Genomic DNA, 27,375 nt, shown 5'->3' with positions numbered 1-27,375 from the left:
CATTGAGTCTTTACTTGTAAATGAGCGAGATGTGAACTTTTGCAAGGAGCTATTGCTCAGCAAGTTGGCCGCTGAACTGGGCCTCGGCTTGACGACGTGTCCTCCTTCACTTTCTCAAACTGTTGCTCCTAAAAAATTAAATTTCCAAAAAAGAAGCAGGGAAGACACAGGGGGCAGACCAGAACAATTTAACATCTGGGCTGGTTTGAAGGATTTTTCAAAAAAATGTGTCACTTTGCCCATAACTCCATCCAATATGAGTATAAACATGCAAAGGATGGTGGAGGATTACTTTCAAGAGGTAGTTGATATGGAAATGTCAGACAGTCCCTTTCCTTACTGGGAAGAAAAGCAGGCCATTTGGAAACCCATGTACAAACTTGCTTTGCAATACCTAAGCTGCCCATCCTCCAGTGTGTACTCTGAACGAGTGTTCAGCACAGCAGGGAACTTAGTCAGTGATCGCCGTAAAAGGTTACTTCCCAAAAATGTGGAGAAAATGATGTTTATAAAAATGAACTACATCTTCCACGAGGAAGGCCTTCACCATCCAAGACATCCAAGCACTGACTGTTCTCTAATGGCGGATTCAAGCGGCGATGAATTGATAGTCTGTGATGATGACGTACACACTGATGAGGGTGAGGATTAAGCTGAAGATGATGCCGATAACATCTTTTTAAAACTTTCTATGTAAGTGTAGGGTGCAATCTACCCCCAAAGAGGAAAGGGACTTGTGGCATTTCCATATCACATACCATCTTGAAAGGCTGCTGTTAGGGCAATTTATCCTTAAGGGTAGGGTGTCATAGACAGAGTGACCCTAAACTGGCTTTGTCCATTTTTCATAATATTGTACAGTCTATAATGGCTGAATTTTTGGGTATTTTATACAAGTGGAGCGGGGGCCTAGAGAGACAGAAACCAAACTGGCTTTTTCCATGTCAATTAATATTGTACAGTCTATAATGGCTGAATTTTTTAGTATTTTATACAAGTGGAGGGGGGCCTAGAGAGACAGAAACCAAACTGGCTTTCTCCATGTCAATTAATATTGTACAGTCTATAATGGCTGAATTTTCTGGTATTTTATACAAGTGGAGGGGGGCCTTGAGAGACAGAAACCAAACTGGCTTTTTCCATTTCTTTACATATTTAACTATAAGTGTAGGGTGTAATATACATTCAAAGACGATGGCTGCATTGCCAATATGCATAGATGGAGAGGAAGACAATCTGTTTTGTGTGTAGAATAGGCCTACCAACGAAGAATTAAACTGTTTTTTTGGATGATTTATTACCTCAACAATTAGATTACTTGTCTCTAAAACAGTTGGAGCACTAAATTGGGTTAATTTAGGCCCAAAAACATGGATTTTCCCAAAAATAGCAAAACAAAACCAAACAAAACCAAAACCAAAACCAAAACACGCAATGGCGGTTTTGCAAAACCAAAACCAAAACACGACGGTAATCCAGATCCAAAACCGAATCCAAAACCAAAACACGGGGGTCAGTGACCATCTCTAGTTGACACATGCACAGTAAGTCAACTCTGTCACTGCAATGGATCCAGTCCCTTTCGCAACAAAACAAGAGGGATTTTTACCGAGGATCGCACGGAAGGTAAGGATCCTGAATAGTAACGGTACATATTTCGGTACCGCTGTTATCAGCAGCGATACAGATCCTCACCGCTGCCCACCAATGATAAATAAACACCTTTATCTCTTATCACAGTGGATAGTGGCGATATGTGATGTGGGTTAATGGGCAAGAATTGCAAAGGCTCTTAAATAGACACCACTGTCGTATAAAGATTACTAACAAAATAAATCTGGAGTGTTAGTAAATAGTGAGCCATGACAACAATTTACCCTCATTTCTCCTCTGGCGTATCACATTCAGCACCCTAGAATCCTTAATAAACTGACTAGGCATACAGTATGTTTATACAATTTTAGTCTGAGACCTTATGTTTATTATCAATCCATCTAGGAGCAGTACATCTTCATTCATGATGCTTTAGTTGAGGCTATTCTGAGCAGAGAAACAGAAGTACAAGAGAATCACATTCACGCATATGTTAATACTCTCCTAACAACAGGCCCATCTGGGAAAACGAGACTGGAGACGCAGTTCAAGGTAAGTCATGTGCTATTTAATGAAATGTGTTTGAATCAATGGTATTTTTCACATTCCTTTTCATGAATATTAGTATTTAGGGCAAAATATAGATGTTCTTTCTAATATAATTTTGCTGCTTTACCACAGAATTTACCTTGAACCTTGTAAAAAGGCCTAATCACAAATTCAGTCTTACACATTCTTAAAAATTCTATAACAGATTATTACCGACAGAAGATTCTGACAAAATGACATGCTGTACAGAAAAATAAGCCATTCTCACTGAGTGAATGGAAAACAGGAACACATTCCTTCTTATTTATTAGCAGAATGTGTTCGGAAAGAAAGGCAACCTTTTTTTTAAGAAGCCTTGTACACTGTAACCCTGTGAAGAAAACAATGTACATCTTGTGACTAGTTTTAAGAGCATGAGACAGAATTCAACGGTTTAATAAACAAATAGAAATCATAGTTAAAAAAAAGAACCTTAATTTATTAGAGAACATGTGCAGACACTTTACTAATAACCTTCTGTCATTTTATTTGAATTTATCAAGATGTGTAGCAAAAAAATATTTTAATTTTTTTTTATTGCAGTACCGTATCATCTATGTGATGTTAAATGCTTTTGTGTCAAAAAAGACAAAAGTATTCTAGGAGTGATACCTTTAATGGCCAATCAAAAAAAATTATTATGAATTTATGAAACGTTGCACACAAAAAAAATCAGGCATGGATGCTTTATTTTATCTTAATATCTTAATTGTACCGTAAAGTATAAATTAGTGAATGCAGTTTTTCAAGAACATTCTTTTCCCTTTGTTCTTCCAGTTGCTAAGTGAATCCAATATCCTCCAATGTGACTACTCTACAGCATTAAAGGCTCAAAACAGGGATAAAAATAGGACCTCTTCCGTCATTCCTGGTGCGTGCTGTATACTGGTTGTTCTATTTAATTTAATATTGGTTATATGTTTTTATGTCAATTATCATAAAACCTAAATTAATTACTTGGTGTTCAGATTTCTCCATTGGAGATATACTACTCACTTTAGCAAGGAGGTTTGTGGCCTCTTCAAATTTAGGTCTTGTGTAGAGAAAAACACCTTGGGCTAGATTTACTAAGCTGCGGGTTTGAAAAAGTGGGGATGTTGCCTATAGCAACCAATCAGATTCTAGCTTTCATTTATTTAGTACTTTCTACAAAATGACAGCTTGAATCTGATTGGTTGCTATAGGCAACATCCCCACTTTTTCAAACCCGCAGCTTAGTAAATCTAGCCCCTTGTGTTGCATTTCAAAGGGAATATAGGGTGTAATGCTGGTAAAATAAAATATCTATTGATGCACTGTCCCCTATACTTCAACATGCACACTAATATACTGCACAGCGGTGAGTGCAAGAATATAAAGTCTACAGTAGATCCCAAGTGATCATTGTATAATTTTGTTACATTACATTGGATAAGCCATTAGAAAGAGCTGAAGCTGACAGGTGGAGGCCGTGGTGGGACAAGACAACATCGCTGAACTACGCCCATGTCTTTAGGTCTCCACACCTACACACAGTGAATAGTTGCAGCATAGTAGTGCTACAGGCTTAAAATTTATGCTTATGTATCTTCCAATGGGCTAAAATGCAACCATTAAGTCATGGAAAAGGAAGAAATACTTCCTGTTGATGTTGGTCAGGTATAGACATCACATTAAGGACACGCTCCTGCTGATAGTCAAAGATGATTTTCCTCAGTGCTGGACTTCTGCTACAAAGCTTATCACCAAGGCAGCTGCCTCTACTGCCTACTCCTCGGCTCCATTCTGAATGGAAAGAATTGTGAACACCATTGGAACAATGCATTTTTCAATTGGAATTCATTTCAAAGTTCAACTTTTTTCAAAATTCATAAAATGTTAATAATGAAAATGTGTCATAGTGCTTGCTTAGTTGTCAGTTTTGACTTATCCCATGCTTTCTTGAATCTATTTACTATATGTCACTCAGTTCCACTGGTGATGTGATATTCCCGTCATCAGCTAACTAGCCCGCAGCATTATATATTTGTATACATTTTTCTACAATCTCACGTACAAAAATGCAGATCATGTGGGAACAACAGTACTCTAAGGAGATCAATCTGCTCCACCTTTTTCAGTATTGGGAGTATAACTGGAAACGTACATGGTGAAAAGAGTGGAAACAGAGTATGTAGAAATGGGCTGTAGCATAGAACATATACCTGGAAGTTGCAAAAGATATCCAATTAAAAGAGGGCTGGTTTCCATAACCTCTGAGGACATGTAAAAAAACAAGTTTTTTTTCAGGATGAACATGCTTTACTGCCACAGGGAATGCCTAGCATGAATGCATCTTCTCTACCCATTGATTCTTTTTTTAAATAATCTCATACAGTAAAATTAAATTTAGTTTTTACATACAGGTACAAGAATTAGATGCATCCATGTCCCTAAACCTTACTTAAAAAGGAACGTCTTCAATTTGCCCAGCTCCTCTCATCAAAAGATAACAAAATTTACCCCCACAGATGCCATCATCTTGGCTTGCATATGCAATGCACCTTCATGCTTTACAGTTCTATTACAAGTTCTATTACCTTCAGGCACACAATTCCAATAGATCATGGAAATTGAAATATTTTTTTTTTTAACTTTTTCCAGCTGTATTTACACGTTACGAAACTCAACTTCAAAGGGAAAATAACATTTACAAAAATTCTTACCAATTAATATAATTTAATTCCTAAAAACCTGGATTGGACAAGTGATTATACCCTTACAGTAACCACTATAAACTTGCTCAGGTACAACCAATGACCTTCCAGATCACACAACAGGCTAATTGGCCACCACCTGACATCAATTATAGAGGTTTTGATTTCTTCAGAATAAAACCAGCAACTCCTTGAGGAATCCACTACTAGTAGTGCAGGGTAAGGCAAAGAATTCGCCACATTTGAAAAGGCGCTTTCAAAAGGGCTCCGGGATAAAGTTGTGGAATTACACAGATACAAAAATATTTCAAAGGCTTTTACTCTCCCTCTGAGTACAGTTCAAACATTATTAAGAAGTGGAAAGTGTATGGCATCACCAACACCTTGCCTAGATTGGGCCGTCCTTCCAAACTAGTGCAGAGTCAGAAGGATATTGATCAGGGAAGCTACCAAGAGGCCAATGGAAACTTTGAAGGTCTTACATGTCTTTATGGCTGAGTTCTGGTCGGTCTGTGCATGTAACAACTATCTCACAAGCTTTACACAAAGCTGCCCTCTGTGGCAGAGTGGCAAGAAAGAAGGCTCTTCTGAAAAATGTGCCACACTCTCGTTTGTGCTTTGCAAATCACTTGGAAGATTCTAATGCTATGTGGCAGATTATTAAATGGTCAGATGAAACCAATATAGAACTTTTTGGAGTGAACTGCAAGCGCTATGTTTGGCGCAAACTAAACACAGCACACCACCCAAAATACACCATACCTCCTGTGAAGCATGGTGGTGGCATCATTATGTGGTGGGGGTGTTTCTCTTCAGTAGGGACTGGGTGATTGGTCAGGATTGAAGAGAAGAGAGATGATGCCAAGTACACCTAAATTCTTGCCGAAACCTACTGCACTGTGATAGAGAACTGAAGATTAGCAGGTGGTTCGCCTTACAATAAATCAACGACCCTAACATACAGCGAACAAAACAACACAGGGGCTTAAGGATAGGAAGGTAAATGTCCTTGACTGGCCAAGTCAGAGCCCTGACCTAAATCCGATAGAAAATCTGCGGATGGACTTCAGTAGAGCAGTTCATTGCTCCTCACCCACAAACTTGGACTGAACTTGAACAATCGTGCATTGAAGATTGGGCAAATATTCCCCAATCTAGGTACACAAAGCTGGTAGAGACATATCAGAACAGACTGATGGCTGTGATGACAGCAAAAAGTGGCTCTACAAAGAATTAAATCAGGGGACTGATCACTTTTCCAACCCTATTACTCTAGTTTTTAAAATTTGTTATTAATTTTCACAGCTATTAGCTTTTTGTGTTAGTTGAATGTTGTAAAGGGAAATGTGTAAATAAAGCTGGAAAAAGTTTGATTTAATTTATTTAAATTTCCATGGTCTAATGTGACAAAAGTAATGATTTAGGCAGGTTATGATGATTTTCTATAGGCACTGTATAAACACTGCAGTAGAAGGATGCTTAACTAATTTTAAATTACGTTTTTGTCCCAATTTTAAATATATTTAAATGTTGTATTGTATTACCACTCTTCTGTCTTTTTGTCAAACTATTTGAACTTTTTTTTTTATTTTCTTGATGTTTTCTATGATAGATTTCCTGCTTTAAATTGTCACTCATTTGAAATGTAGAACAGAGATACAGTAGAGATGCAAACTAACCCAGGAGATAGTAAAATATATTGGGGCATATTGGGGTATTGGGGCAACATAGTGGCATAGTTGTGAGCATTGCTGTCTCACAGCGCTGGGGTCATGGGTTCACTTCCTGCCATGGCCCTTTTTGTGTAGAGTTTGCTTGTTCTACCCATGTTTGTGTTGGTTTCCTGCCACACAGCCTGAAACCTACTGATAAGTTAATTAGCTTCTGATAAAAATGGACAAGTGTGTCTGTCAGTGATTGCCAACATGCGGCCCTCTGAGTTGCCCACAGCTCCTTCATGCTTGATTTTGTCTGATTTGTTTGTTATAGCTTATAACACTTGTTTAAAATGCTGATGATGTGTTATTACAGATAAGTGTCTCTATCTTTGATTAAATATATTGCTTTACCATATTACTCAAAATAACTGATAATGTGCGGCCCTTTTGCAGGTCAGAGGGTTGCACTATAAGGCCCCTGTAGTGTATCAGTTTGCCATTACGGCTTTGTGTGTTAAGGTATTTAGACTGTAAGTTCCAAAGGAGCAGGGGCTGATGTGAAAGATTTCATAGAATAACAGCTGAGCGTACTCCAATGACTGCCTCACCCTCAATGTAAAGTGTTTTGAGTCCTAGTGGGAAAAAGGCGCTATATCAATAAAGAATATTGATATTATTCTGTACTAAATATTGAGCTATAAAAAAAATAAATCAATTTTCTAGCTTGTTTTATTTTAGCAAACAAATTTAGATGAAAATGTTACATTCAACCATGAAAAGATTCCTTGTTAACCTTTTGTTATTTTTAAATATGTCACAGTTGAGAGATCAAGAGTAGGCCTTTCCTCATTGGTTGGAGAAGGAACAGATTATATTAATGCTTCATACATTATGGTAAGTAACAGATTTTCATTTCAGTGATTAATTAAGTCACAAATTGAAGTGAATCATCAGTTTTGACAAATTTTGCCACAAATCTGTAAAATCTTCATTTTAATGTTTTTTTTTTTCACAAATATCATGAAAACCTTCGCTTCTGTGTGTAAATGTATACAATATAGTTGGCAGATATATGTTTATTGTTAAATCTGTTATTAAATATGTTACTTGTTGATTCAAATGAATAGCACATCCACCTTACTGTAGTGTTTACTGAAGGTCACAAAATGAGATTCCTAGCAACAAAACAGTATGATATAATTTAGTTGATCTCAAATAGCTGAACATGTGTTATAATTATTTATTTGCCATGGTAAAAGTTCATTGTCAAACCGTTCTTCCCGTGTGATCTCTAGCACGGCTTACACATTTCTCCATTGTAGAGAACTGTCAACAATAAAAATAATGCTCACTTTTATGAGTACTAAACAAGCCTGACTGTGAACCTGAGATTGTATTTGATTTGCCGTTCACTATTGGCTGGGCTTTAGAGATAGCAAAAGATAACAGCCTTCACATTATTAAGTAGGAACATGTGCAACAGTTTAGGTAAGAGGTTAATCTAGAGCATGTTCTAAATCCTATGTGAGATGTGAGATAGAGGTATTTTTATTTTAATGTTATTTTTTTTAAGACGTAACTATTTAGTGACTGGAAGTTTTATGTCCCTTCCCAATATGCTTTGGAGCTTTCACTGGTAATGACAGTTCTACTATTAAGTATATCCTGCAAATGTTATATAGTTTTTATTTTCAGGACAGAAAGGACTTACTTTTGATATCACATAAATATATTTTTATTGTGCAGGTTTTACCTTTATTCTTTTCAAATGTTATATATAGGCAATTAGTGCAATCTCAGATTTACCCCCAAATTTAGTTTAGTTTAGATAGATTAGAAACCCAAGTTTCTTCTTTCCATTTGTGTTTGTTGAATGTAAAAGAGATGAACATAAGAAATAAATCACTGTAGCATCTATAAATGTGTTACTAAACCTATTGTCAGGACTGTGAATTGGATGGAGCTACTAACTGCTATTTGCGCAACTGTACAAGAAAGCGCAGCGTCTAACGCACTCCTGGTATTCACCAGGGACCCCCGCAAGGAGGTTTGGACTTCGCTGCAAAGGGTGCGCAGTTCTCGGTTCTCCAGGACAGTTACCAGTGTAGTAGTGATGAGGGTGGTCAGGTCAATGCTGGACAAGCCAATAGGACAATGTGGTACCAAGGGAGATCCAAAGGACTTGTCAGAGTAGCAGAAGTCAAACCAGTATATCAAGCAAACCGAATAAGGATCCAGAAAAGTGGTCACAGAACAAGCCAGGTCAAACAGGAGGTCAATAGTAGAAGCACAACACTTGGAACGCTGGAGGCAGGAAAAGACCTGATACTCTGGCTCCTTAATGGTGCCAGAGGTTTAAATAGAGGTGCACAGTAATTGATAAGTCGGAGGTCAGTGACGTCACAGACCGCTGACAGAGCACCAGAATAGCATACTGTTGCCTAGCAACGGGGCACGCTACTGCGCCTGCTCAGGCAGCATTCAGACGGCCGAGGGAGGCTGCTTCCCTGTGGCCTAGCAACAGAGCTCCCTCGGCCGGAAGTGGCAGGCGGCTGTCCCCGTTCTATGGTCGTGCTGCGGGGATGGTGCATGACACCTAGTGCAGATAGACTTCCATATGTTCTGCCTCTGACCTCTAATCCTCTTATTGCCTCTCAAATCTCTTTTGACAAACTTAAGTTGGAAAATGACCCAGTAACTTCCTTGCAGTGTATATTATATATTATATACACAGCACTGGATGGGCTATTTATACTGCAATAATTCCTGGGAGGTTACTTGCATTGCATTTTTTTGGAACCCTGCAAAATAAAACTCTTATATGGACAAAGTCCATAGAGCAGTCTTTAGTTATAATTTACTGACTAGGGCAATGCAGGGTCCGAATTTGAAGCACTGTGCACCTGAGTATTTTTAAAATTGAAACATTTTTAATTAACTCCAGTCAAGTCAACTGAGATCCTCGAGTGACTCCAGTAATAGAATCAGGGCCTGATTAAGGGTTCTGGCCGCCCTAGGCTAATACGGCCGCAGCGCCCCTCTACCCCTCCCCCTCCTCCGAATATATAGGTGTATAGGAACACTCCTGAATATGAATGTTCAGGTGTATTCTCCAGCATTCAACTTAAGACAGATTGTGCCATTGTCTCTTACCTGTTTTTGCTCTTCTCTCTTGCAACTTTGTTATCCTCTCGTGGCTACTGGAAAGTTGGCGTCCTGTTTTGAAAATGCAAAAATGTATTATAATGCAAACCCTGAATGATTAGGCCCTTTAGTTAAAACAAAACACTCCATTATGGCCAGCTAAAAGTACCCCATTGGACAGGCATATATAAGCAATATCTGAATATTTGTTGTCAATCAAATACAAACCTCTACCAGCCCCATCTCACTAATATTTAGTATTCTAGTGATTGCTGAGACCACCCATGTGACCACCACACAATCATGAGATTCTGCCCCCCAAAGCTGCTCTATTTTTTAAATACCCCCTGCAGCCATTTTCCTTAACCACAACCCCCCCCCACAGCCATTTTCCTTAACCCCTGCTGCAGCCATTTTCTTTACCTCCCATCCTGCATCCATCCCCCTTGCAGCTATTTTCCTTACCTCCACTCTGCTAGCTAGCTATCCCCCCCGTCACATCAAAACTCCCCCAGTCACATATATCAGCCCCCCTCCTCTGCCCTCCTTCATACATATCAACCTCTCTTCCTCCCTATAGATTTTCATGGCAGCCCCCTCCCCTCCCACCCTATAGATTTGTATGACAGTCCCCCTCTCCCTCCCTATACATATGCATGACAGTCCCCCCTCTCCCTCCCTATAGATATGCAGGGCAGTTCCCCCCCCCCTCCCTATAGATATGCAGGGCAGTTCCCCCCCCCCTCCCTATAGATATGCAGGGCAGTTCCCCCCCCCTCCCTATAGATATGCAGGGCAGTTCCCCCCCCTCCCTATAGATATGCAGGGCAGTTCCCCCCGCTCCCTATAGATATGCAGGGCAGTTCCCCCCCCTCCCTATAGATATGCAGGGCAGTTCCCCCCCCCCCTCCCTATAGATATGCAGGGCAGTTCCCCCCCTCCCTATAGATATGCAGGGCAGTTCCCCCCCCTCCCTATAGATATGCAGGGCAGTTCCCCCCCCTCCCTATAGATATGCAGGGCAGTTCCCCCCCCTCCCTATAGATATGCAGGGCAGTTCCCCCCCCTCCCTATAGATATGCAGGGCAGTTCCCCCCCCCTCCCTATAGATATGCAGGGCAGTTCCCCCCCCTCCCTATAGATATGCAGGGCAGTTCCCCCCCTCCCTATAGATATGCAGGGCAGTTCCCCCCCTCCCTATAGATATGCAGGGCAGTCCCCCCCCCTCCCTATAGATATGCAGGGCAGTTCCCCCCCTCTCCCTATAGATATGCAGGGCAGTTCCCCCCCCTCCCTATAGATATGCAGGGCAGTCCCCCCCACTCCCTATAGATATGCAGGGCAGTTCCCCCCTTCAATTACCTGTAGTTGTGCCAGCATCGCTCCTCTCCTCAGATCAGCAGATAGGAAGTGAAGACGTCCTGCTTCCTGTCTGCTGCACAGCAACAGGCAGCCTGGCGATTGGCTGTGTGTTGCTAACCACTGACCTCCATTGCTTTTGATTGTCGAGCCCTCCACCCCCCCGCAGCGCCCCCCGGGACCCAGCGCCCCAGGCTGCAGCCTGGTCAGCCTAGTGGTTGATCAGGCCCTGAATAGAATACTTGCCAAAACTTAGGATCTCCCCTCCGGGAGATCCAGGTGCCAAGTGCGGGGGGCGTGACCACGTGAATTGTCATCGTGGCTCAGTTTCCTGCTGCTCAATGCTTCTGTTCACGACATAATACAGCAGCGGGTGACCCAAGATGGCGAGATTTGCTGTGAATCATGTCACTAAGGAGGACTCATAAAAATGGACATTGTGGGAGAGTTAGGAAATTATGAGCATCTGCAAAGCTATAATACACACTTTCAGCTTTATACCACATATGTTTACATAGTAGAAGTAACTCTAAATATGGTGAACTTGGTTATACTGCTAGACTTTAGCTAATTTAAGAGTATAACAATACTCCTGAAGCCTATTGAAGTAACATTTAATATTCCAGGACTCTTTATTAATGCATGAGCAATTGGTTACACCAAGCTCACTATTTTAGTATATATCAGACCCAAAACAAAGGAAAATGGACTGTGGAATAACAGTCCGACTGTTCCTCTAAAAGAGGGAAAGGTGTGACGTATCTCATAGTTAGTACTGACTGATCATAAGCCTTAACTGATCATTGTACTTCAGTAGTAATCCATATTATTAAATAATTATTAAAGTTTACATGTCACTTGCTTCTAAATGTATGTTCTATACGTGGGAGAAAATAATTAGATATACAATTTTTTATCGCCAGGGCTACCATGAAAGCAATGAATTTATAATTACACAGCATCCATTACTGCACACCATTAAAGATTTCTGGAGGATGATCTGGGATCACAATTCACAGATAATTGTAATGCTTCCTGATAACCAGAACATGGTAAGGTTTCAGTCCATGAACTGCAAAACATTTTGAAAATGTAACCAACTTTGTCGGAACCCCAAATTTGAAATGTAAAATTTTCAGAAATTAAACATGAAATACTTTGTTCAGTTTTATCTCAACATTTTTCAATAAAGTACCTCCCCACTCTGCCATTAATATCTAATGCTCCTCTACCGTCTAGAGAGCAGAGTCCTGTTGTGATTTCATATAAGACAAAAAGCTGATTCAGGACATCAATGGCCCTAGTGTATGAATTCTCCAATCTACACAATGCACTTCTGTACAGCAAGTCTACAAAGCTGTCATTCACACTTTGCCTGTTTAGTTAGAAAAAAACACCTTCCTGATAACATAGCAAGCAGTGAATGAAAGCATGGCAGACATAATTAGTTAAGTATCAACAATCCAGGTATTTCATGTATATTATTCAGCTCAGTAGTACACAGTTTGTACTAGTACTACATATTTATATCAGCGCTGCTGATTCAGTGGCGCTATATAAATAAATGGTGATGATGATGATGATGATATCAAATAATATCTTTATTTGCTCTTTAAATTCTAAATACAATCACTCGTATAAAGAAAGTTTATTTTTCATCCCTATGATTTTAATGTATGTTTGATATGCTCAATATATTTGAAAATCGTGGCTTTGGGGGTTTGCATGCCATTTATTTTAATATGTAACTTGTTTGGGTTTATAAAATATTGTTTTGTAAGTGGTTGTTAATGTTTTTGTTGAATCTGTCTTGTAACTCTCTTTAAAAATGATGTTACTTCACCAGGCTGAAGATGAATTTGTCTACTGGCCAAACAAAGATGAACCTATTACCTGTGGAAATTTTACAGTATCTATGGTAGGGGAAGACCATGTGTGTCTTTCTAATGAGGAAAGGCTGATAATCCAAGATTTTATTTTAGAAGCTACACAGGTGAGTACATCAATGTATAGGAATGTTAATGCATTAGGTACATCAAACAGGGAACACATGCACACACATATACACATAGATATTGCTACATTCTTAATAAACAGAGATTTAAAAAAAAATATATCACAAAATCTGCATGAGCACAATTTAAAGGCATTTACAGTACCAATATATTAGAGTAATTTTAATATATTAATATATTAGTATTGAAATAATATTTGTAATAATTTTAAAGGGGTAGTCCGCATGTATGAACCAATGAAAGAAAGAGGTTGACAATAAGTGGACAACACCTTTACAGAGCACAGTCAATCTTGGTGAAGACCATCATCTATAGTTATGCCCACTGGTGTGATCTGTATAACATTCAAAAACATCTAATTGCCTGTTTGTTAGCAACACTTGATAAATGTAAATGTAGTGTTTTTTTAAAACCATGCCCTTTTTATTTGACTCCCAATCATTTTATAAGCTAAACTTTGTTAAATGTTATGATTTTCATAGGATGACTATGTTCTGGAAGTGAAACATTTCCACTGTCCAAAGTGGCCAAACCCCGACAGTCGCATAAGTAAGACGTTTGAACTTATAAATCTGATCAAAGAAGAAGCAGCTAATAAAGATGGGCCTATTGTTGTACATGATGAGTAAGTAATAACAAGTCACAGGTTACTACGTGAATCCTGGGGTCTTCTTCTGCATGAACACTCTTTTAGGACATGTAAAACGACTTGGCTCTTATGTGCTTAAATTAGATAAATAAATAAATAATCAAAATAGAATGTGTCGCCACCAGTCATAGAGGTGCCAATCCAATCCCTAAAAGACTATACTATAAAATGAGGAATGTAGAAAGGTGCACCACATAATATATAATACAGAAGTAGTGGCAGGATACTTGTATGAATTCTGAAATAATTTATTATACATAAAAATATACAGATCAAGTGGCAAAACGGATTAAATATAAGTGATAGAATAAAGAATAATGTAGTCAAAAACACTATAAATAACATATAACACAGCTGTTTTCACAACACAAATTATGGTAATAAATGAAACTCAAAGTGAAACTGAAAGCTGGCCATTTACTTTGAATTTCATTTATTACCATAATTTGTGTTGTGAAAACAGCAGTGTTATATATGTTATTTATTGTGTTTTTGACTACATTATTCCTTAGCGGTCCATTGTGATATATAGTGCATATTTATACATGTCTTTTTGACATTCATTCTATTACTTATATTTAATCCGTTTTGCCATTTTATCTGTATATTTTTATGCGATAATAAAGTATTTCAGAATTCCTACAAGTATCCTGCCACTACTTCTGTATTATATATTATGTGGCGCACCTTTCTACATTCCTCATTTTCTCTTGTAGGAGAGTCTTGTCTTGTATTTAGTGTAATTGCATCAAATCTAAGCACTGTCAACATGAATATGAGATATCTGATACTATCAATATAAAGGGACTATCAACTTTTGGACCACCCCTAATACAACCTGCCCCACCCCCCACCACCATACTGCAAAAGGTCATCTGAAAATCCTCCCTGTTCTATAAAGTCAGGAGCTGGATCACCCCGCAGCTCAGATCCAGTATCATCCAGTACAGATCCAGTACAATCCATTCAGACCCTGAGGATGGACTGAGTCTTCCAGCACTGTGAGTCAACTTCAGATGACAGGAAGGGGAATACCTGGAACTATTTCTTATACTATATAGTCTCTGTAAAACAGCTAAAAATAACATTTACAGATATATATAACAAGTTTGGAAGTTATTATAAAAGTATATGTATTTGACATATTGGTTTCATCATACGGAACACATTTTTGTCCTATGCAGATCAGATCTGACAGCCTCCCTGAACTTATGGGAACATTTAATTATACATGTAGGAATTCTGCAACTTATTTTTTAATATAGTGATATTTTAGGTACATAATTTGAAGACATTTGAGCTAAGACTTATAATCACAAGGGAGACAATTTTTCCTCTGCATATCAGACTTCCTGTCAGTAAGACTTTTGTAAGACATTGCATTCAGCATGTCTGTACCTAAGTAGCCTGATAACAGGAGATCATGTCTTGCAATGAGGTATTCAACAACATTAAAAACAATATCAAACACCTTAACACCTGTCAGGATATGGCGAACTTCAGTATTCGTTTTCAATTAGTAGTTTAGGTTTAGTTGCTCTGATGTTATTGTTGACTGTAAAGTATATTAATTACTCACATCAATCTTCAATCAATATGTGTGGTTAAGTTTGAACACAACATGACATGTGATTTCAGGTATGGAGGAGTGACAGCTGGGACATTCTGTGCATTGTCCACTCTCATGCAACAGCTAGAGAAGGAAAACTCTGTTGATGTTTATCAGACGACCAAGATGATCAATCTGATGCGACCTGGGATTTTCACAGACATAGTAAGTTAAGTTCAAAAACACAGTTTGAATTCAGTATAATAATTTGGTAAAGTAATTAATTGTGTGGGACCACTTTAAATAGCGATAAACAAAGATATTAATTTGATGTAGTAATTCTCTGGATTTTGTGTGATTCAGAAGTGTCTAAAGAAAGAGTGTAAACTGTCTGGAATTATTTATACTACGGTGGTAATTTGAACTAAATTGTGACCTGATCTTCATCCAGAATAATAGAGAATATAATTAAACAAAATAGCAAACTGAATTATTAATGTTTTTATTGAAGAAACATTAGCTTTTCTGGGAAAGGTAACCCTTTATAACTAGTACTGAAATCATCATCATCGCTGGGCAGAGGCAGATATAGGGGGTGAGAAGGAGAGTATGTCGTGATAAGGTCAGATAAGGCCAGAGATGCAGAAATGTGTGATCCTACACGCTGGAGGTATTTTGGCCCATTTCACTGCTACACCTTTCAATTTTTAACCTATCTTACATGAATTGCTCTCTTCAGGTCACGCCTCAATATTTTAATTTGTTATGATCTTTATTTGACTCTGCAAATCCAAAGTATTACATTTCTTCTGCTTAGGTAACTTTACCTCTGATGTAATGATATGTTTGGGGTGATTGTCATGATGCCGATTCACAGTTTTATAAACACTTTATACCCAGGAGATTTTTGTTACATCATGACCAAGTAAATTTTTGTTATAACTTTATTTTTGTTAGTTTACTAAAGAGAATGTTACAGTATTTCTGGACTTTTGGTAGAGTATCGTTATAAATTTGTTTTTGCTTTCCGTCTATTAAATATGGAAACATAGGCAAAATCAGAATTTGTTTTTAAAAAGATTCTACTACTTTTAACTATTAAATTAGTGCAACCCTATTCATTTAACCAAACTTGTACACATCTAGTGCTCCTAAGTGCAAAGACACCAAGTATGTGTACTTTGATTTTAGATTTCCAGAAGTGTTATGGCTCCTTATCTTCTTGTTTTTGTCAATCTTATTTTTATCCAGGGAACAAGAAGTGATTTGATCACTTTTGCTAGACTTGATTCTGTTAGATCCAATTTAGATGAATTTAGTAGTGCTCCATGCAGGAAAGACCTAGTACAAACGCAGTGCTTATTAAATGAAAAATAAAGACTTGAAACTTTAAGCCATGGAGCCATACATTTTGTGGACTATTTGTTTAATAATTTAATATTAAATTATATTGGAGGTGAACAATAATAATACACAAATATGACAATTCTAAAATGTTCACAAATTTATTCTCACCGCTTTGCGACAACTGACATTTCACTATTGTTAGCCGTCAATTCCCAAGCAGAGACATGGGGGAGGGGTAACTTTGTTTTTGCAGACTGCCAATTTTCCGCTACCATGGCTGTCAACCAACAGTGAGGTTACCGCTGTAGGTAAAAGTTAGCTAAGCTTTTCTATGCAATAAAAAAGTTACAACATCTGTCGAACCAAACAGTTAATCTGAGAAGAATTGTGATTCCTATTTAAAATTATTAATTTTCCTCTAGATTATCCTTCAATATTTTTTACTGTTGTTTATTCATATAGCGCCAATCATATTAAGCAGCGCTGTACAGAAAATGTGTAGTCATTTATATGAGCTCCTGCCTCACTGGAGCTTACAGTCTAAATTCCCTACCAGACAAACACACACAGACACACTGGGGTCCATTTTTTCAGAAGCCAATTACTCTACAAGTATATATTTATAGTGTGGGAGGAAACTGGTGCACCCAGAGGAAATCAGACAAAAAGTCAATTATACATTTGAGGGCACTACTCAGCACTGATAATGATGAGTAATATGATGTTTCTTGTGTGTAAATTGTTTTAGGGAGATTCAAATTAATATATGCATTACAATTCTGGAAGATCTGTCACAAATGTCATCAATAAACATAAAGTATGGTATCTTACTGAGAATACTAATTTATATAGTCTGAATTCTATTACAGGTTTTAGTGCTGTGATTGTCAAAGTGGTCTGATACATCACATAATCTAATCCTGCACCTATTAATCCAGATCTAATGTTTGGAAAATGAGTGCCCTTATTAAAGCACCTAACCTCCTACACCACAGCATACACCACTCCTAAATGTGATCAAAAATGATTTGAACACAAAGGGGCATATTCAATTGTTTGAATTACCCGCAGCGTTAAAAGTAATACTGTTATTACGGTAATACTAAGCCGGATTTCAGCTCGCAGCTCCCTGAGTCACAGGGGAAATGTACCGTAATAACGGTATTTACGCGATCCTACAATTTAACGATGGTAATAGTGCGCGCCCCACGTTACTTTTGCCAGTAACGCTAACAATTGAATATGCCCCAAACAATGAAATAATCAAATAAACAAACATAGCACAGCTATATCTCTAATGAGTTGTTCCATATACATCAGTATGTAATGTAATGTAAAAAAAGGAATATATATTGCTTTAAGATTTTGGCTGACTAAAGTAAATGATTACATTATAATACAACTGTCATACAAATGTCTTACTTTGCAGAACTAGACATGTGAGGTTTACTTATGTCTAATATATGTTCAAAAATGAAAACATCTGTACAATGATTTTTCATAGAAAATTATAATTTAACCACATATATTAAGCAGCCCAATGATATGGTACCTAAATGTGCAAGAAGCGTTTTCTCTCTATTTTCATGATTGAATAAAACCGCATGTTAATTTCCAGTATTGCAGTTACCATCACAGCATATACTTGAGTGTATAAATGTGCAAAATAAAGTTTATTAAAAACAAGAAGACAAAAAAAACATTACCAGGCTATTCTTACAATGGAGATAAATTGTGAGTTTTCATAATATGTGCTGTAAAATTTTTGTTTATAGTTTATTTTTATTTGTTTATATCTATTTATTTTTAATTCTAGGAGCAGTATCAGTTCTTATATAAGGCTATTCTGAGTCTTGTAAGCACAAGGCAGGAGGCGTGCCCAGTGGCATGTATGGAGAGCAATGGATCCACTTTACCAGATGGAAATACATCAGAAAGCCTGGAGTCCTTAGTATAATTACGATAATGTTATCATGTCACTGCTCAATATTTTAAACATTATGGAAGGATCTTGTTCCATATTATGTATCTGTTGAAAATTCTTCCAGCACTATTTTTGTATTGAATGACTTTGCCTAATATTCACAATTAATAATGTGTGCCTTTTGGGACATTTTGTAATTCATCCATCACATCATGATTAACTGGACCAATTATTCAAGTGTTTTTATGAATGGAGCTGTGATATATTTACTCAGTATTAGTTTACTACTAGCAAATTTATAGACTTTTAATTATTCATTTATAGTTGTGTGTTTTTACAGTGTGTTTTGCTAGCACTTTGTAGTTGTTTTATTATTGGACTGTATATTGTATTCTTTTTGGTAACATTTTTATTTTAAAAATAAGAACCCAATACCGACCTAAGGAAGTAATAATCTAACAATTACTGTAAATATTGTTCTAGTCACTCCATGGACCAAATTTATATTTATAATTGTAGATTTTTATATTTTATTACTGAGTCCATTTTCTAGTATCTGCATTGTAATAATGATTTATTTGTTGTTATTTTAACTAAATGTTCTGTTCTGTTCATGTGTATTCTTAATGAAATAATAATGTTTTGCATGGAATTTTAACACTTTGTGAAAAAAATTAAATAAACTTGTTTTCAATATTTGTCTGTGTATTTGAGCAGGAACAGTCCAACATTTTGTTAATTCATTCAGTTTGTCATCTTTTTGCCTTAGTTGACAGCTGTATGGGTTGTATTGCATAGAATAGGTGTCTGTAAGAAAATGTATAAGAACTATATTTTGTATTTACATGATTATACCTGCACTGCTCCCCTATATTGACTAAAACAACTTGCCTCTGACATGTAACCTGTCATGCCACTACATAGCCTATGTCCACCCAGTATGACCCCCAATATCTATAATGCTCTCAATGCTTTCAGGTGCCTTCATGTTCCTCTAGCATAAAACTAAGTTCCAGCTATAAATGTGTTGGTTGCAGAATTCCTTTATGAAGGAGATGGTGATTGGGAGAATATCACTGTATACTGTTCCTGCAACAACACATATTTACCTCTGCATCTGCGCAAAGCTAAGTATCTTTTATGAAAATGGTATAAGGTTACATTGGTAACAAGACCAAGTAACCATAACATGCCTTTTTCTTAAGAGATGTCAATGACTGCAAATATTTCAGTGATGACATTCTGGCAATTAAAGCAGTTGCTATTTTGGTATCTTTTTGTTTTACTACTTGGCCTTTACCAACTCCCTATTTTTCAAGTAAAAATAGTGGAACAGAGGGTGGACAGTTGTGCATTAGCTTTTAAGGTCAGCTAGTACTAACCTAGGATATATTTATTCACAATGCCTGGCTTGAGATGTAAATACAACCCTGCCTTGAACATTCCTCCAAATTATCTAGAAGAAAACCCAGGCACTACCATTAGGGGGCTTTAGGCAGCTACCTTGTGCGCTGGGCTTTCGAGGCACCACTAAGGGGGGGGCTCAGGGCAAATATGGCTTTTAGTGACTGTCCCTTCCTTTATTGGCCAGGGGTCGTAAGATCCATTCCTCCTTCCCTCACTTCCCCTATGTGTGTCTGTCCCCTCCTTCCCCTTCCATATGTGTGTCCATTCACTGGCAACAGTAAACTGTTGGTAAATAGTAACATGAGTTCGTGGAGGAAGGGGACTTCGCTGGGGCTTCCAGAGCAGCCCCTGCATGGTAAATTACAGCACTGTTTCATTATGCATCGCTGTGATATCCGCAATCCATACAGATTGTCACCATTGTTCCACTGTGCTTATTTTTCCCAAAGAAGAGGACCCCCAGTATTTAGGTGAGAAGTAAATTGGAGAGTGGGGTTTTTTGTTTGTAATAAAATACTTTTTCATGGTGCCTGTGTGTTTATTTTACAGTGTATTTTTACATGTGAAATACAGGTCACAGCGGGCCCTGGATGCCAGGGTATGCCGGCACTTCTAGTTCTACAAGCACCAGCATACCCAAATAGTTTAGGCAAAAAAATAGCCAATTATTACCTTCATAATCTTAAGGGAAGCGGTGTACTGGTAATTAATTGCCCCAAGGGCCACAAAACCATGCCCAATAACCAAAGCAAGGGTCACGTATGCCGTACCCATCCAACCGTCCATCTGACTCTCTCCTGGTGACAACTGGTGTGTAATAATCCAAGACATGGGCATGGAATCCTCAAGGACTAACCACAAGCCAGTTCACCCCTAAGCATAACTATATAGTCCCACCTTTTCCAAAGGACAAACGATAAGCCCCTTAACTGCCACATAAAGGTAATTTTACACTTTAAATTAGAGATGGTCACTGACCCCCGTGTTTTGGTTTTGGATCTGGATTACCTTCGGGTTTTGGTTTTGGCAAAACCGCCCTGGCGTGTTTTGGTTTTGTTTTGCAATTTTGTTTAAAAATCAATTGTTTTGAGCTAAATAAACCTAATTTAGTGCTCCATCTGTTTCTTGGATAAGTAAGGTAATTCTAAAGCTAATAAATTAGGATAAAAACAGTTTAATCCCTGGTAGGCCGTCCTTAATTCTGCACACAAACCTGATTGTCTTCCTCTCCATCTTAGCCTATTAGCAATGCAGCCATCATTTTTGGGTGTATATTACACCCTACACTTATAGTTAAATATATAAAGAAATGGACAAAGGCAGTTTGGTGGCTGTCTGTATCAGACCCCCCCTCCACTTGTAGTTAAATAGAAAAGAAGCAGCCTGCATAGGCTGTACAATATAAATAGAAATGGACAAAGGCAGTTTGGTGTCTGTCTGTGTAAGACACCCTACCCTTATCGTGAAATTGACAAAACAGCAGCCTTTCAAGACTGTACGTGATATAGAAATGCCCCAAATCCCTTTCCTATTTGGGGGTAGATTACACCCTACACTTATATAAAAAGATGTTATCGTCATCATCTTCTGCTTCATCCTAACCCTCATCAGTGTGTACATCATCATCACAGACTATATCAGTTCATCTCCGCTTGAATCCGCCATTAGAGAACTGTCAGTGCTTGGATGTCTTTGATGGTAAAGGCCTTCCTCGTGGAAGATGTAGTTCATTTTTATGAACATCATTTTCTCCACATTTTTTGGAAGTAACCTCCTACGTCGATCACTGACTAGGTTCCCAGCTGTGCTGAACACTCTTTCAGAGTACACACTGGAGGGTGGGCAGCTTAGGTATTGCAAAGCAAGTTTGTACATGGGTTTCCAAATGCCCTGATTTTCTTCCCAGTAAGGAAAGGGACTGTCTGACATTTCCATATCAATTGATCTCTTGAAAATAATCCTCCACCATCCTTTGCATGTTAATACTCGGATTGGATGCAGTTATGAGTAAGGTCACACATTTTTTTGAAAAATCCTTCAAACCAGACCAGATGTTAAACTGTTCTGGTCTGCCCCCTGCGTCTTCCCTACTTCTTTTTGGAAAATGTAATTTTTTACGAGCAGCAGCTGCTTGAGAAACTGAAGGAGGACACATCGTCAAGCCAAGGCCCAGTTCAGCGGACAACTTGCTAAGCAATAGCTCCTTGCAAAAGTTCACATCTCGCTCATTTTGAAGCAAAAACTCAATGTAGGTCTTAAACCTTGGATCAAGCACAGTGGCCAAAACGTAGTGATCCGAGTTCAAGATTTTAATAACTCGAGGATCACTGTGAAGCGAATTAAGTACATGATCTACAAGGCCAACATACTTGCTTTCATCTCCTCCTTCAGTTTCTCAAGCTGCTTTTCCAATAGTCTAATTAAAGGAATGACTTGGCTCAAGCTAGCAGAGTCTGCACTCACTTCACATGTCAGAACTTCAAATGGTTTCAGCACCTTGCACAGCACTGAAAGGATTCCCCACTGTGCAAAAGTGAGATACATCCCCCCACCTTTCCCAATGTCATGGCTTGTGCAATACGCTTGGATGGCTTTGCGCTGTTCCTCCATCCTCTGAAGCATGTACAGGGTGGAATTCCACCTAGTTAACACCTCTTACTTAAGTTGGTGGCAGGGCAAGTTAAACTGCTCTTGGAGCTGCTGCAATCTCCTACATGCTGTGGCAGAATGCCTGAAATGGCCTGAAATTTTACGGGCCACCGAAAGCATCTCCTGCACTTCACAATAATTTCTTAGGGAGCTCTGCACCACCAAGTTGATGGTGTGAGCAAAACAGGGAATGTGATGGTATTCACCCAGCTGTAATGCTCGCACTATATTGTTGGCGTTATCAGAAATGACATATCCTGGGGAGAGTCCAAGTGGTATAAGCCATGTATCAATCACATCTCTTAGTTTTCGTAACAAATTGTCAGCTGTATGCCTGTTAGTGAATCCGGTGATACAAAGAGTGGCCTGCCTGTGAGAAATATTACGTAGTGGTGTACATGCTGCTGCTGTTCCTGCTGGTGAAGGCGAATGACCAACCCAGTGGACTGTCACAGTAATATAGTCTTTCGTTTGCCCACTTCCACTTGTCCACATATCTGTGGTTAAGTGGACAGTGGGCAGAATGGCATTTTTCAGCGCAATCTCTACATTTTTACACACTTTTTCGTATAGTTGTGGAATAACATTACGGTAAAAATGGTGTTGAGATGGAATTCTGTAATGCGGACACAAAACCTCAATTAACTGTGAAAAACCAGCTGTGTTTATTGTGGATATTGGACGCAGATCTAACACTAACATAGTAGCCATGGCGTTTGTGATTCGCTTGGCGACTGGGTGACTGCTGTCATATTTGCTTCCCCTCGCAAATGATTGTTTCACAGTTAAGTGTTGTAATGTAGGACTGCTCTTTTTCTTGGCCTTGTTCTGGGATGACGATTCACCCCCAGCAGCAGCAACAGCAGCAGCAGCGGGATGAATGCTTTCTTCAGAGGAATCAATTATAGTGCAGGGGTCATCCAGCCTTACTAAGTGGGATGCAGGGCTAACTTCGAGCGCCTCTGAGGATATTGATGAGGATGCTGTTGTGGGTATATTTTGTAGCCGTCGGGATGTCGGTGACCGAATGGTCCTAGCTGATGATGGAGTGCTTGTAATTTTTTTGGAAGAACTTTCAGCTTTTCCCAACACTTTGCCATGAACTCTGGTCAAATAGCGTAACATGAATGAGGTTCCAAGATGGTTAAGGTCCCTCCCTCGACTGACTGTGGCTTGACATACACTACAAATGGCTATACAACTGTTGTCAGGATTTGGGTAGAAATAATTCCACACATAAGAAGTGGATTTTTTTGCTTTATGCCCAGGCATGGCAATGGCCTTTTTCTTGTCTGCCACTGAACTGCTGCCACTGGTGCAGAACTTACACAAACAACCTCATCCTCATCAACATCCTTATTAGCTCTCTCGTCGCCTACACAAATTTCCCCCTCATCCTCTTCTAATTCCAAAGTGGCATCCTCAATTAGTGTATCACCGGCTACACTTGGGCTGCTCAGGCACACATCAGCAGAAATGCTGAAAGGGCCCTTCTTTATGGGTACACTATCAGAATGGTCACGATTACACATACCACTCGTGGATGGACTCTCCACAGGGATTGGTGTCATTTCTGATTCTGAGCATATATTTTCCTCTACTACCTTACTGTTTTCTTGCAGCTCGGCTTTCAAACGTAACAGTAGTTGTGCGCCACTTTTGGACTGCAAATTACTTGGTCTTGCTTGGTCACGAGTGACCGTACAAGAAGAAGGCTCAGTAACATTTTTAGATCTGGCACTAATAGAGAAAGGCGAAGGCCTCATTCTTTCTTTGCCACTGCGTGTGTAGAATGGCATGTTGACAATTTTTATTTTTTATCGGCAGTTAATTTTTCCTCAGTTACACTTCTATTTGGCTTCAATACGGTATAAAAAAAATTTGGGGTGTATTTTTTTCCCTGATTTAAAAAAACTGTATTTTTTCAGAGGCTTTACCACATGATGTAATGGGAACACTACCATCAGGACTGGTGCCAGCACCTGCTTGCTGATCGTGCTCATATGTGGACTGTTTTGAATCCATTTTAATGAGCCCAAAGCACTTGTAGTGCAAAATATTCAATAGATAGTGCTGCTAGATAAGACTTTTTGCAGCCAGAAAAATTGTTGTTTCACAGTGGGGAATATGACACACCCCAAAGCACTTGTAGTGCAAAATATTCAAAAAAAAGCCTCCTCTATCCTCCTCTCTTCCTGCTCTAAGAATTGCTAGAAGAATTGCTAGCAGAATTTCAATAATAATAGAAAGAATAAGGTATACAATAATTGCTCTGTCCCTGCTCTAATACAGCCTGTGATCTAACCCTGCTCTCTCCCTCTGTCAAATGGCGATGGATTGCTGTGTAGGCGGGTATTTATGCATTTCAAATATCGCGAGAACCAAGCTCTGAGATCCGACTACGTCACAATGACGTTTTGCCTCGATTTCGAATCCAAATGGGCGGGAGAGTACCGAGCCTGCTCGGCTCGGTACTCGGATACCTGAAGTTCGGGTGGGTTCGGTTCTCGGGAACCGAGCCCGCCCATCTCTACTTTAAATTTGCCTCTGTTATCAAGTACATCAATGACTTTCTTCACTGCTTCCTGTATTTGCATATTTGTAAACAAACTGAAGCACTGATGGTGCTCAGCCAGAGGTATAGCCCCCGGTGGCTGGTGGCTACAATGTAATGAGGAAGCGCCCCCTAATGGTAATGATATAGAATAAAGAACATGTAGTAAAGGCAGAACTGTAAACAAGGATCAATTCCACAGTCCAGGGGTCTGCAACAGCGGAAATCATGCAGTTAACTGCAGCACAGAAATTTTGGTAATTGGTAACGGGCAGCCTGTACAATGTTAAAACATAGGCGAGAGCCTAATATACACATAACAGAGTAAAATCAAAGAGATTAAAATCCGGACCCAATGCATCAGTAATAATGCAGCAGCAGCAGACATGTTCAGAGGGAAGAATTAGATGCACAAGAAACAGACGAGCAGCGGCTAAACTTTCAGCTAAAAACTGGCACTCGGGTAACGAATGACAGTTATAGTCTATAGTCAAAGTATGATGCACAGTGGAGAAGTAAACAGTGAGCAAGCTGGAACCGAATTCCGATATATAGGAAGAGACAGCAGCGGTCAGATTCACAGCTGACATCCGTTTTACAAATATGGAATAGGCAGCAGAGTTCACAGACACAGAAAATAAATAAGCAATAACTAGACTTACAGTAAAAGTCCAGCACCTCAGTACTGAGAAGTCATCAGACAGATTCCCAGCCAATATCTGATTCACAGGTACAACTGAGTAGCAGTCAGAGTTAAAAGCAAAAGTCTGATATTCAGGAGATTTATGAACAGTAGTTGAGTTCACACCCAAAGTCCAGCATTGATGCAAGGAATAATCAGTAATAATATTCACAGCCAGTGTAGACTGTCCTGCTCTCTCCTACCTGTTCTTGTCACTTACACCACCTGCAACTGCTGGTGTCTTTAGGTCAGATGCTGCTTGCCTGGATCTTGGAATGTTGGTGGCTCTATTTGGAAAAAAAAATGGGTACATGAAATTTTTGAAAACTCCAACCAACCCCAACGCTAAATCACTTGCATCCATGTTTAATAATTAGGCTTCCCTCCAACCCCAACATTGAATTAATAGCATACACATTTAATAAATAAACCTAGTTACCTCCCTCCTAACAGCCCCAGCAATAGATTAATAGCATTTACATTTAATAAATAAATCTATTTCCCACAACCATCCCGGCATTAAATAATTCATATTCACATTTAATAAATAGCCCCCCTCCCCAAACTCAGCCCCACATTCAATTAACAGCACCAAACCACCCAAGCATTAAATTAAATTAAATGTCCCGTCATCTTACCTTAAATTAATAGCCTACATCCCATCCACATTACAACAGAGACCCCCCTCCCCACACACTCTGGCAATAAATTATTAGCATTTACGTTTAATAAATATACCTATTTTCCGCAACCATCATTGCCATTAAATAATTCATAAGCACATTTAATAAATAGACCTCATTCTCCCTAAGATCAGCCCCACATTCAATTAATAACCCCCAAACCACCCTAGCATTAAATTAAAGGTCCCATCACCCTGCATTGAATTAATAGATCCCACTATTAAATTAAATAGCCTCATCATTACCCCACAAATAAAAGAGCACTCATTAAATAACTGCCCCCACCATTTAATTAATAGCCTACTTCCCATTCGCAAATAATTAAGACCCTCCCCTCCCTTTCCTTACACATTATATTAAGACTCCCCCCCTCCCATCCCTCACACAATATATTATAACCCCCCCTTTCCCCACATACATTATATTAAGACCCCTTCCTTTCTTCACACATTATATTTAAGTCACCCCCCCACTCCCTTCCCTTGTTCCATCCGCGATGCGTTGGAGAGGCAGATTCCTCTGTCTACCTCACTTGCAGCTATGCACACCAATGGACAGCACCTGTAATGTGATGCACGTCCCATATGACATCTGTTTCTTACAGAGATAGGAGGAATCGACACTTAGGGAAGTGGCTGGTCTCGGACAAGAGGCCAGCCACCAAGTACTACACTGTCCCCCCCTGGCACCCCTTGAGAGTACCTGGTCTCAGGGCACATGCCCCTGTATTGCGCTTTGACCTGAACCAGTAGCATAGCCAATGCCATTATTGCATATAGGCTCCCCTTTCCCAATTGATACCTTATGCCTTTTAAAAATCTGGTTACAGAAAAAAGTAGGCCAAGAGTATTCAGAAATGGGGGCACTCTGATTCCAACACAATATTAAAGTTGCATATT

The 27,375-nt window shown here is 38.9% G+C and overlaps 1 protein-coding gene across 6 annotated transcripts in view; it reads left to right on the top strand.

Moving 5' to 3' along the window:
• The window catches only part of PTPRZ1 (protein tyrosine phosphatase receptor type Z1), a 182,646-nt gene extending 163,479 nt beyond the window's left edge, over nucleotides 1-19,167 (top strand). For 5 of the 6 annotated variants that reach the window (XM_075208953.1, XM_075208952.1, XM_075208951.1 and 2 more), the window contains 8 exons: nucleotides 1,999-2,145; nucleotides 2,959-3,052; nucleotides 7,335-7,408; nucleotides 11,941-12,069; nucleotides 12,864-13,010; nucleotides 13,515-13,657; nucleotides 15,320-15,455; nucleotides 18,394-19,163. In XM_075208953.1, coding sequence (XP_075065054.1) covers nucleotides 1,999-2,145; nucleotides 2,959-3,052; nucleotides 7,335-7,408; nucleotides 11,941-12,069; nucleotides 12,864-13,010; nucleotides 13,515-13,657; nucleotides 15,320-15,455; nucleotides 18,394-18,534 — 1,011 coding nt within the window. In that variant the 3' untranslated portion in view covers nucleotides 18,535-19,163. Of the gene's footprint in view, nucleotides 1-1,998; nucleotides 2,146-2,958; nucleotides 3,053-7,334; nucleotides 7,409-11,940; nucleotides 12,070-12,863; nucleotides 13,011-13,514; nucleotides 13,658-15,319; nucleotides 15,456-18,393 lie in introns of all 6 variants that reach the window. The other variant, XM_075208948.1, reaches the window with a different exon arrangement.
• Nucleotides 19,168-27,375: the final 8,208 nt, after the last annotated feature.

The sequence above is a fragment of the Mixophyes fleayi genome, chromosome 4 (assembly GCF_038048845.1).
Source record: "Mixophyes fleayi isolate aMixFle1 chromosome 4, aMixFle1.hap1, whole genome shotgun sequence".
Taxonomy (NCBI): domain Eukaryota; kingdom Metazoa; phylum Chordata; class Amphibia; order Anura; family Limnodynastidae; genus Mixophyes; species Mixophyes fleayi.
This window is presented reverse-complemented; position numbering and strand designations above follow the sequence as displayed.